Raw genomic sequence first — 11,885 nt, forward strand, 5'->3', positions numbered from 1 at the left:
TTTTATTTATGCTTATTTAAAAATCAGAGTATCCATTTTAAAGAATAATATTGCGGAATTTGTTCCCAGAAAACATGATAAGGATAATATCAAAGCATTTCTAAACAAATATATTTTATTTATATTAAAACATTGACATGTCATTGTCAATACAGAAACATAAGCATAAATAGCCATTACATTCATTTACACTCATGATTTACATCTCCTTTAATCTCTTAGTGTAATGTTTGTTCATATCGATGCCTGTTATACAAATAAACTGAGTGGGTCAGATTAGGAAATTTAATGAGTATATAGGGTTTTCAACCCATAATAATATAATTATTATATTTAATCACCAAACAGTTAATCCAATTTCCCATCCCCATTATTTTCTTTATTCTTAAGGATCTACCCTAAGAATAATCTATTTTTTCATTTATTTATTCCTAAGGAATTGGCACGAAATCCATCGCTGTCAGGGTTTATCTAACATACACTAAGTCCATAACTGCCGATGTTATCTATTAGGCACTAAGTCCATAGCTACTAATGCTCATCTATAGGGCACTAAACTCATAACTACCAACCTTCATTTATAAGGCACTAAGTCCATAGTTGTCAAGGTTTTTAGAGTATATCTAATGAACACGTCATTCACGAACACCTACAGGTTGTTAGCCTGCTAGCGTTCCACTGGACTGTCTAGAATAGTCTGTGGTCGTCATCTATACTATGCTAGATGACTGGATCATCATTTAAGTCAAGGCTTCACATCATCTTTCACCTCTCATCATCTATATCATCTTTCTTCTCTCATCATCCATATCATCTTTCATATATCCATCTTTACCCAATATATTTATAGGTATAAAAATACATATACAGTTTAAATCAAGTAAAACATGTATAAATCGTTCAGCTAGCATAGATATCAGGAACACAGATAATAAGCACATATAGCATGTATTAATATCAACTATTCCATATCTATGTGTAAAATAAAAGTAACTATGCACTCACTTGTTAAAGTGACGACTCGAACTTCGGACAGCGCTTTGCTTCTAGCAACTGTCTTTTCCTTTGACGAAACCTAGTATTATTATCACTAAGTTTTATTCTAATATTTATTGCGACTAATTATTAGTCTAGATTAATCGTTAACTCAAAGTCTACTTCAAGATCTATCAAGTAAGGAAAAAACAGGTAGGATCTTATCGGAGGTAGGGTCTGTTTGGTATACAAAGTATACTGTTTGGAAATCCAAATTTAAACACCTCACTAAATCACATCCTAAACGTCATCTCCGTAAGTAGATCAATCAGTATAACGACTTGGAATCATTGATAAATCTTGTTTATAGGTTCATAATAACGATAATGCACTTAAACACAAGTTATACTTAAAATATGGTAAACATAACTCACTTATAAAAATTATTGCGCGTGTGTTGTTTGGTGTAGCATTTGACCTTCTTCTTTAAACCCTTTCCCACCTTACTTTAAGTTGTATTATTCAACATATATTTTTTCAACAACATGTTTATTATTTTAATAATATTACGAATGATATTATTAACAATTCGACTATATTTTACATAATTTCAAAACTGTTTGGTAAATTTTATATAAATATTTTTTTGTGTTACATTGTCTATAACAAAATATTAATAAATTATAAATCACTAAAATAATCAAATTTATTGAACCTAACCCAAAAAATAATCATCGTCTTCGAAAATTTAATAAAATGAACATGTTCGCTAAAGTAACAATTTTATTTAATGTTATTTAGCAAATATTATATTTAATTATTTTATATAAACGTCTTTAAAAATCATATCATCATATTGATCTTTATATTTAATTTGCATATGATTAGGATTAGGGATGAGCATATGGACCGGGAAACCGGCCGGAACCGAAACCGGTACCGAAACTGGAACCTGATGAAACCGGTCGGGCCGGGACTGGGACCATATTCTTGTAGATTTTTTGAACCGGGAACCGGTAGAATCGGCAAAAACCGGAACCATTTGTTGCTATTTATCAAGGATCGGTTCCAACATTGAAGACATGACAAAAACCGGTAGCAACCGGAACCGGTAGAAACTGCGGTCCGGTTCGGTTCTTAATTTCGGCCGACTTCGGTTTCCGGTTAGGACCGATTCCAGTCGGGTCGGTTCCTTTGCTCATCACTAATTAGGATACGTTCAGTGAACTGTTCGTGAACCGTTCGGTGGGAAATTCGTTTATTTAATAAATGAACGAACATGAACGCGAATTCTCGTTCGTTTAGTTAAACGAACGAAAATGAACAATGGTCTCGTTCGTTCAATTATGTTCGTTAATATTTGTTTATGTTCGTTTATATCAGTTCATTTTATGTTCATATATGCCTAATTGTGTTTGATTACATTTACTATATTATATGTTTATATGTTTTTGTTTTATCTTTGTTCATTTATGTTCGTTCGTTTATGTTTGTTTAGCACGTTCATGAACATAAACGAACGAACATGAACAATGTAATTTGTTAAACGAACGAATATGAACAAGAAAATTCATTCATTTATCTGTCCGTGTTCGTTTATTTGTTCGACTAACTTAAACGAACGAACATGAACAAGCCTCCGTTCGTGTTCGTTCGGTTCATTTACAGCCCTACATATGATTAAACTAGATAAATTATTGATTTAGGTTGTGTTTGACATGCCACAACTAGCTTATTTTTCGAATTTTTTTAAGTTGTCATGTTTGACAAACCTAGTTTATAAGCTAGTTTTTTAAAAAGCTACTTAGACTAGCTTTTTAGGAGGTTTTTTTTTTAAATATCCAAATATACCCATTAATTAATTATAAAAACACATTCTTTTAAATGTGCATTTATGTCATTTCATTTTTTTCAGCTAGCTTTTCAGCTAGTTTTAGAAAACGTTATTTTTTATCAGCTAGTTTTTCAGCTATGGGCTAGTTTTTTATTTAACAGCTAGCTTTTCAACTAACGGCTAGCTTTTCAATTATCAGCTAGCTTTTCAACTAACGGTTAGGTTTTCAACTAGTAGGTCAAACATAGTCTTAGAATTATTTTTATATATTGTATGGTTAACTTCAGTTTATTTAAGCAACCTATAGACGTTAAAAAATAAACAAACATCTTATTACAAACTACAATCCTTTAATCCACTTCTTCTATTACAGTTCTTCTATTACAGGGGGTTGTAGATGAGGTCTACAGAATTCAAACGTTTTCGATTCAAAAAAACAAACATATGAATATGAATGTATGATATGCATACACATATTTTCAACCGATTCAAATCGGCTCAAATAATTAGAATTTTAGAAGATTAAAATGATGGGTTTATGGTGATATGAATCTTATCGTAAAAAAAAATAATAATTGAAACCGATCATAAAGTGTTTTGAAAACGGACTAATCATGTTGTAGATGAGTGTTTGAAATTTTCTTGGGTTTGGTAAACTACGTAGAAACATTCAACCATTTATTTCAACCCATTGCAGAAAAAAATAGTAATAATAAATGACAAGTCAAAATTATTAACTTTTTGTCCACAAAAAAAATATAAGTATCAGTTGCTTTCATTATTCGAAATGATAATATAAAGTTGAATAAACGTTCAATCAAAATTTAAGTATTTAAATATTTCTAAGTTGTCAATTTACGGTTAGCAAAATGGTAATTGGAGACTTTTTTTCAGCTAGAAGCCTTTGACTTATTTTTGTCTAGAGAAGTTGTGATAACGTGTCGAAACCACTGAAGTCAATAGGTATATGCATTAGGTTAGATCTGGATTAAAACAAAATCAAATTCAAATTATTATTTTTTATAAATGATATTTATAAATTATTATTTTGATTTAATGATTTCTAGATTTATAAAAACCTAGCTAGACCAAAAACATGGTTAAAAACAAAAATTTATTCAACCAAGCCACCAAATTTACACAACTGTAATCAACATGTTCTAAAAAGTAAAAACTACTGACAAGGGCAAAATGGTCAGCACACAACACCAAGTACATGATACTTTCAGTAGATTTTGACATAGTTAAGTGTGACTATACAAGAAACTTAAAAACATGTTTATGCAACTCCTATCATAATAGTCAAGTTGAAGTTATTACTCTTTTATACTCATACTTCCTCCACTTCTAGTTCAAAGTCATCAATCTCTTTAAAGTAAGCTCTTTGCTGCTCAACAAATTCTTGTGGTAGCACATATTCTTCACCATTCTCCTTTGATGAGCATCTTTTCTGTAAAAAAAAAACATAGGTTATACACTTTGCTTACTTGTTAAAGGGCAATTTATTGATTTCATTATTAGTCAAAGAAAGTCAAAGATACCTTTTTATTAGGAGGAGGCTCTGTTTGTAGCTTAGATTGGAATGTATCTTCTGATTCATCACCTTGATTCCTATTCAACCAAAAAGCATAGAAATATCATCAATATGACTTCTACTAGCAAGCATAAATTAGATTTAAGTTACTAAGATATGGCATAAAAGAGAGAAAGAGACCTATTGATTGCAGTTCTCAAAAGAGGTGGACAGCTACTTTCTTTATTTTTCTTTAGAGTGCGATGATAGAGAGGTGTAACAACAACATTTCTTTCATCTTTTTGGGAATGATCAAAATGGGTAGAAGAACCTGTAACCCTTTCGCCTTTCTCCTTAATGTTCACACCAGAAGAAGGTGCAAGAACTTCCATCATCTTAGTCTTCATAGGAGGATAATTAAAAGGGACTGCAATTGACTTTCCTTTATCCTTTCTCTTCATTGAAGAATGTGACAAGTTGATATTTGTGTTCTCCAAGTGAGGATAGCTAGATTGAACAGCATTTTCTTTCCCTTTATCTTTTATTTTCATGGTAGAATGAAAAAGAGGAGTGTCCATGATATTCTTTGTGTTCTTCATATGATGGGCACTAGATGACACATCAATTGCCTTCTGTTTGTCCTTAATCTTCTCCACTGAAAAGCAATTAGGGGCCATGAACGTCTTATTCCCATCATAAGTGGTTTTCTGTATAGAAGACTGATTTCTGTTCCCCAATGTAGAAGAACAAAGAGGCACAGATAGTTCCTTCGTTTTGCTCCTTGTTTCCTGGGAAGATGTCTGATAAAAAGGCACATCAGCCTTCACCTTGAGTAAGGTTTTCCGGGTGCTCCTTCTTTGAGTATATGATATCTCATCACCAACCAAACGAGCTAGGCAATGCAAATGTAATACTAGGTCATAATCTTATACTTAGTCATATTCAGTATCAGAAGACACAAAAACACAATTTGATATTCAGAATTGTGGCATATAAATTGAATCTGTATCAGTCCTGCTAACAGTAGAAGAGCATCTGGCGTATACAAATTGGATTTCAATTTGAATCTGTAGCAAATCTTAATCTTAGTCATATTCAATTTCCTAGTACACATACACGTTACCCAAATCCAGATTTCGATTGGAAATCGACTTGACTAAGATGATTCGGCTAACAGAAAAATCCGACATGAACAATTGCATGTAGTGAAAAGATACATCTGGACATGCGTCTTTGAAGGGAGAGAGCGTACCTGGCGTGAGTGTCGGAGGTGTAGAAAGAAGAGGTTGGTCCGGCGAACTGATAAGTGGATGGTTTTCATGATTCGGGTTTTGGGTGGATCCGATACTTGAATCGGAGGCGGTGGAAGATCCGGGTCTCTTCGATTGTGAGAACGGAGAAATTGGGTAGGGTTTACGGACGATGTTAGTGAGATTAGCAAAGGGTTTTCTCTTGATTGATGATCTTGTCACCATATTTCGTTGTTTCTCTAGTTCAGCTTCCTCCATTACTTTCCATTCGGTACAAGTCTCTTATATGAAGATCCTATGCAGCTTGTTAGAGACGCTAGAAGAGAGGAGATTGTAAGAGAAGCTTTAACTGACAATGGCGGGATTTTGGGTGTAATTTGAAAACCTAGTGCTCTTGTCTTGGATTAGATCAGGTATAAACCCATTATTAGTATTTTTGCTTGGGCTATATAGACTATAGGTATACCTTTTGTGGTCGATTGGGAATTTGGGCCAACTTTAAGGATCCAAGCACCCAGATCCGGATTCGGCTAAATTTACCCGGACTTGCCCTGTTTTGCCAACGCAGGCGAGGTCAAGGCTGCTCCCCTCTACCCCTCTGGTCTCTGCTGATCTGCTCCGCCTCCGCACGACTGCAAGAGCTGCCGGTGCCGCCTTCTTCGGCGTCTTTCTTCCATCTCCTTCGGCTATTCTATCTACCTGCAGGGTTGCCTCCCTCTCTGTCGCACAAAGGGGGTTTTCCTGTTTGCCGTTCCAATCGTGATGCGTGGTTTAGTAGCTGGGATCAGCTCCGTAAGTCCCTGTTCTCAAATGTATTTCATTCATTCTTCCTAGAAATGGTTTTGAAATTTTGATTTGTGTGATTTCGGAGTTACGTGAACTGAATCTCCATTATCGCTTATCCATTGTGTGATGATTAGCAGTTTATTACTTTGTTTATCTTTTTTTATGCTGAATTCCTTGAATTCTCTAATAATTCCATTATTTTCTGCTTAATTGCAGTATTTGTGCAGAAGAAGACCAGTAAATGTTCGATCACGCCAGTATTCGTCATCATATCACGAAAGAGGTCATCCACTTCTGAACTATGAGCTTAGTTGTTTTAATTGTTTTGAAGTTGAATCTACCCAAGAAATTTTCTCAAAACACCTAGAATCCACAGAAATGCTTCAGATTACTCATATGCCAAGCTCCCTTTTAAGTGCTGCTAACAATTTAGTGGTGTATCCTTGTTCTAGGGTTTCCAGATGAACGAGCCATGGAGGAGGAAGCAGAAAAGAAATTCGGATGGCTTTTCAAACTTCTCTTTATTGGAACTGCAACAATCGGTGGATACCATATCTTTCCATACTTAGGTATCCACTTTCTTTCTAAAATCATTCATCAATTACTTTAGGCAAGATTTTAACAATGGGTATTTTTAGGTGATAATCTGATACACCAGTCTGTGTCACTTCTAAATGTCAAGGACCCACTATTTAAAAGAATGGGGGCATCAAGATTAGCTCGTTTTGCAACAGATGGTATAGTTGATCTATATATTTATATATTCTTTAACAAACAATTCAATATTACCATGTCACACTAGTTGACATACAATTATACATTTTAGATGAAAGAAGAATGAAGATTGTGGAGTTGGGTGGGGCCCAACAACTTGTGGATATGTTGGGTGGTGCTAAAGATGATAGCACACGTAAAGAAGCTTTGAATGCTATTGTTGCCATTGCTCGTTCTGGTTTGACTCTTTTCTTGAATCTTGATCTTCCTTTTTCATGTTTTATCTGCTGCTTAATTATATGCAAAATTGAAACATGTGTCTGATGATAATGAAATCTCAGTGTGTTGTTTTTTAATATGTTAGATGAAGCTGTTGGGGCTCTGCATAGTGCTGGAGCAATCTCAGTCATCATGGGTACTCCACTATCTAGTGAAGATGCTGAAATCGAGAAATTTAAGGTGAAATTGCTGAAAAGATTTAGAGATCTGAGATACGATGAAAGTTCATCTTGAAATTAAGCTACTTTTGTTGAATGTTTGATTAGAACTAAAAAGAGTGTAAGACTAGACAAAAGCTGTAAGGCCATTTAAGGTTACAAGCTTTCATAAGTTATTTCCTGCAGCTTTATATGATTGTATCAATTCCATATGGTGTATTTTCCCATCATCAAGATCTGTGGTATGATCTGAGAACTAATTTTTGATCTTTGTGTGTGTGTGTGTGTGTGTGTTTTCCATATACTTCTTTCTAATGTTTTCAATTATGATGCTCGATTGAATATGGGTATGATGAGATTTTGGTCTATGTTCTATGTAAACTTGAGTTCTGTAGTAATCCATAAGTTTCATATTATCTTGATTTCAATAAATCACGATTCTCTTGTGATAAAATCTATGAATTTGATTCAAAAACTACTCCTAAAGTTATTATAGTTGTTAGTAGTGCCAAACAAAGAATAAAGATAAAATCGCCATTTTTATATCATTCATTAACCATAAGCCTTTTGGCCTAAAAGTATCAGAAGAAATCCGGAGTGTTAAAGAGTATTTAAGTCATGGTTGATAGGTTCTAAGCAACATGGTGTTCTAAGTAACATGGTGGGCAAAAGGTGTATAAAAGATTCAAGATTTATTAAAAAGGCGTCTTTCATCATTTGGATTTGAGATAGATATTATTTTACAAGTACTATTTCTCTCATTAATCTATATATTTCTTGCTTTAGGCCTTTATCTATTAAAAAAAATCTTGGCCTACAAAATAAGACTTTATCCATAAGTTTTCTGCTTTAGCTATTAAACAAAATCTTTGCCAAAAAATAAGACCACCTTAATAATACCTTTTGAAAAAGAAAAGCTCGTGACATGTAATATTATTTTAAAAATAGATAAAAGTATATTTTCACACCCTTGAATCTTGATTAATCCTAAAGAGTTGCACTATAATTTATTATTCAGTTATTGACTTTCTTAGCAAGGGGCAAAAGATCGACATTTTGGTCGTAAAGGCTACCTTTTCTACACATCATCTTCTTTTGATTTCACATCCAAAATTTCATATTATTTTACATATTATTTTACTAGGTGTGAAACTCATGTATTACATGGGTTTAATTAAAAAAATAAATATAAAATTTTAACAATTTGAAAAGTTTGAATTTATAAGAAAAATGAGAAAAATTTGAATTATTAAAATTAATGGGACTTTAATGTATTGAATACATTACATATATAAATTTTTTCTAATAAATACTTTACATATATATTACCTTACACATTAAATGTGAAATTTTAATTTAATAAAATGAAAAATACAATAAAATGACAAGTGGAAAATAAAAAATATAAAAATTCTAGAAAATGTCATGTGTCCAAATGAATGAGAAGAGGACATGTGGCAAAAAAACCTTCATTTATTATAGTAGATTTCTCCGAAAAAATAAACTAAAATTCAGAACAAGAAATACGTATCAATTACTCATTCTCGTTTTGGTTCCCATTTTTTTTCCATGAGCTCAAACTATGAATGAGGAAAATATGGAGTCATTTTGTTTAGAGTTTAGACACACAAAAAAAAACAGAGAGATAATAATAACTGAAACTTCTTTTATCATCAAAATTTGTTAGTAATTTTAATCACCTAATTATAAGCCATATAAAAGATAAGGCACCTGTAAGTCATTGGTAACATATAAAGGTAAACTATGTCAAAAAGAAATCTTCAAGGACTGTTTCTGTAAATGTTCCCGTCAACCGATGAATGTGCCACCTTTTTAAAGGTATAAACCGGTGGATGGAGAAAAAGCAGTACACCAATGCAGCACAACTTTAGACAGCATCCTACTGCCGTCCACCTGCCCAATCCAAACTCTTTTTCCTGCACCAAACAAAGAATCTGCGAATTGCAATTTTCTCTCTAGATTTTCACCAATGGAGACAACAATGAACTCCATTTAAATTGCGTAATCATCCCCTACAGGTACGTATTTTCCTTCATTCTTATGATTCGTAGATTTTATGCTTTTGCGCGATATATACGTGTTGAATGCTTTAGAATTCTCAATTGAGGTTTGAAGTCGATAATATCGATCAATCGCTAGGTTTTAGTGGATGTTATCGCTCAATTCTCGTTTTGTGTATGTTCATGAACTATTTGGGCAAGATGAGGAACTCAAATTTGACTTGATTTGATATCTCGAGTTTCGAGCTTGATTTTGTTTTAGCTCTACATATATTTTTTTTCTGGCAACGTGGATGATCACTCGATTTTCTTGAGTAACCATTATCGTTGAATTCAACACCAGTTTGTGATACACAGTTTATCCGGTAAGGCTGGAAGGTGAAATTTGGGAGAATCATGTTGATTTTCGATGTGGTGATGATATTCAAAAGAATTTGCTCGGTCGATTTGTATCCGTATGTTTCTCAGTTCTTATACTTTCAGTAGAAAAGTGAACCATTAATAGTGATCTCTTTTTCCTTCTTACTTTCATACAGAATGATTCTCCTTCAACATAGAGCGACTTAGAGATTGGCTGTGTGAAGGTCAAAATATGACGTTGATGACTGAAAACAGTGAAGTTCAAGATGATGAAGAATCAAATGGATCTAAACTCAAAACTCATGTTCCTCTAGATATTAAAACCTTCAACATACCTCATACAAATGAAGATCCTCAACTTAATGACATCCACACTTCTCCAAGCAACAAAAGAGATAATTCATCACCTTTAAATTTGCAACAAATTGTCAGCGAAAGGGATCGACTCTCACACATCATACGTCGTCCCAATAAAATCAGCCATGGTTTTCAGCAAATCTTGTCCAGAAAACTTGATCGAGAATACCTTCAGAACATGGCTAAAGAATGGATAAAATCCCCAATTAACATAGTTCTCTTGATCTGGATCATATGTGTTACAATCTCAGGAGCAATTTTGTTCCTTGTCATGACAGGCATGTTAAATCATCTCCTTCCACAAAAACACCAAAGAGAAACATGGTTTGAAGTCAACAACCAGATCCTCAACGCTCTTTTCACTCTCATATGTCTATATCATCACCCTCGTAGGATCCACCATTTCATCCTCCTTCTAAGATGGAAAACACAGGACGTTTCAAAATTGAGAAAACTATATTCCAAAAACGGAACTTATAAACCACACGAACGTGCACACATGGCGATAGTCATCTTCCTCCTTAATCTCAACTGCTTCGCACAATACGCATTATGTGGCATAAACGTAGGGTACACCAGATCAGAAAGACCAGCAATCGGGGTAGCAATCACCATCACCGTCGCAATCGCCGCCCCTGCTTTTGCCGGCATTTACACCATTGTTAGCCCGTTAGGTAAGGATTACGACACGTGTCCCGACGAAGAATCCCAAATCGAAACCAGATTTTCATTTTCTGAAACTAATCCAAAATGGAGCGGAGGTGTTCTCGACATCTGGAACGACATTTCCGTTTCTCATCTCTCGTTGTTCTGTGGGTTCTGCGTTTTCGGGTGGAACATGGAGAGACTAGGGTTTGGAAACATGTATGTTCATACGGCGACGTTTCTTCTATTCTGTTTGGCGCCATTTTTGATATTTAACATGGCAGCGATTAATGTGAAGAGTGAGGTTGTAAGGGAGGTTTTGGGGGGTACCGGAGTGTTTCTGTGTGTGTTTGGGTTGCTTTACGGTGGTTTTTGGAGGATTCAGATGAGGAAAAGATATAATTTACCGGCGAGTAAGTGTAAGTTGTGGTGTTGTGGGAAAGGTGATGATGTTAGTGATTGTGTTTCATGGCTTTTTTGCTGTTGGTGTTCTCTTGCTCAGGAAGTCCGTACGGCTAATCTGTATGAAATTGTTGAAGATAATGGAAAAAGCTCAAACAGACGGGTGGCAGCTGTGGAAGATGCAATTTTGGAACCACCATTGCGTTGTTTTGTAAACAGAGAAGAAGGTGGTGATTAAGAAGAACATATCCTAAGGATTATTTAAACAAATATTGTTTATATTTCTAAAAGTTTTCAAAGATGAAATGTTGAGTATTTTTAATTAACTCGCATAACCTTTTTTATTTTCTGCTTGGTTTGTAAAAGGAAGAGGCTACTCTTTTTTTGTTCATTCTCCTTTTATAGAAATGACTGAATTACAATACATCAATTTTTATATATTTATGACATTTTATTTTTAAAACCCCTTTGATAAAAATAAATTACTTGAGTAATTAACCCATAAGTAATTAACACAGCTACGAGTTGATCAAGATTCTTAAAACTACATTACCAAAGTAAAATACATACAAACTAAGATACTTTACATAA

At 33.9% G+C, this 11,885-nt stretch overlaps 3 protein-coding genes across 6 annotated transcripts; 2 read left to right on the top strand and 1 right to left on the bottom strand.

The window, feature by feature from the left end:
• Positions 1 to 3,906: 3,906 nt before the first annotated feature.
• LOC145068725 (uncharacterized) lies at positions 3,907 to 5,976 on the bottom strand. The gene is made up of 4 exons (XM_079015725.1): positions 5,575 to 5,976; positions 4,524 to 5,214; positions 4,351 to 4,420; positions 3,907 to 4,259 (listed from the first exon to the last, which is right to left on the bottom strand). The coding sequence occupies exons 1-4, from the start codon at positions 5,828 to 5,830 to the stop codon at positions 4,140 to 4,142; spliced, it is 1,137 nt and encodes a 378-aa protein (XP_078871851.1). The 5' UTR covers positions 5,831 to 5,976; the 3' UTR covers positions 3,907 to 4,139.
• A 181-nt stretch (positions 5,977 to 6,157) lies between these two features.
• Positions 6,158 to 7,778, top strand: LOC145068726 (ARM repeat superfamily protein). 2 transcript variants are annotated; one of them, XM_079015727.1, is made up of 6 exons: positions 6,158 to 6,364; positions 6,575 to 6,641; positions 6,820 to 6,927; positions 6,997 to 7,095; positions 7,185 to 7,310; positions 7,437 to 7,778. In XM_079015727.1, the coding sequence occupies exons 1-6, from the start codon at positions 6,335 to 6,337 to the stop codon at positions 7,583 to 7,585; spliced, it is 579 nt and encodes a 192-aa protein (XP_078871853.1). In that variant the 5' UTR covers positions 6,158 to 6,334; the 3' UTR covers positions 7,586 to 7,778. The 2 variants fall into 2 exon arrangements, with proteins under 2 accessions (XP_078871853.1, XP_078871852.1); XM_079015726.1 differs by having other exon boundaries at positions 6,162 to 6,364; positions 6,811 to 6,927.
• A 1,595-nt stretch (positions 7,779 to 9,373) lies between these two features.
• LOC145069639 (uncharacterized) lies at positions 9,374 to 11,685 on the top strand. Of its 3 annotated transcripts, none has more exons than XM_079016589.1 (3): positions 9,374 to 9,548; positions 9,874 to 9,985; positions 10,067 to 11,685. In XM_079016589.1, the coding sequence occupies exon 3, from the start codon at positions 10,123 to 10,125 to the stop codon at positions 11,530 to 11,532; it is 1,410 nt and encodes a 469-aa protein (XP_078872715.1). In that variant the 5' UTR covers positions 9,374 to 9,548; positions 9,874 to 9,985; positions 10,067 to 10,122; the 3' UTR covers positions 11,533 to 11,685. The 3 variants fall into 3 exon arrangements, with proteins under 3 accessions (XP_078872715.1, XP_078872716.1, XP_078872717.1); XM_079016590.1 differs by having other exon boundaries at positions 9,384 to 9,548; positions 9,888 to 9,985; XM_079016591.1 differs by lacking the exon at positions 9,874 to 9,985 and having other exon boundaries at positions 9,384 to 9,548.
• Positions 11,686 to 11,885: the final 200 nt, after the last annotated feature.

Source organism: Lactuca serriola, chromosome 8 (assembly GCF_051521515.1).
Source record: "Lactuca serriola cultivar US96UC23 chromosome 8, Lser_US96UC23_V15, whole genome shotgun sequence".
NCBI classification, from domain to species: Eukaryota; Viridiplantae; Streptophyta; class Magnoliopsida; order Asterales; family Asteraceae; genus Lactuca; species Lactuca serriola.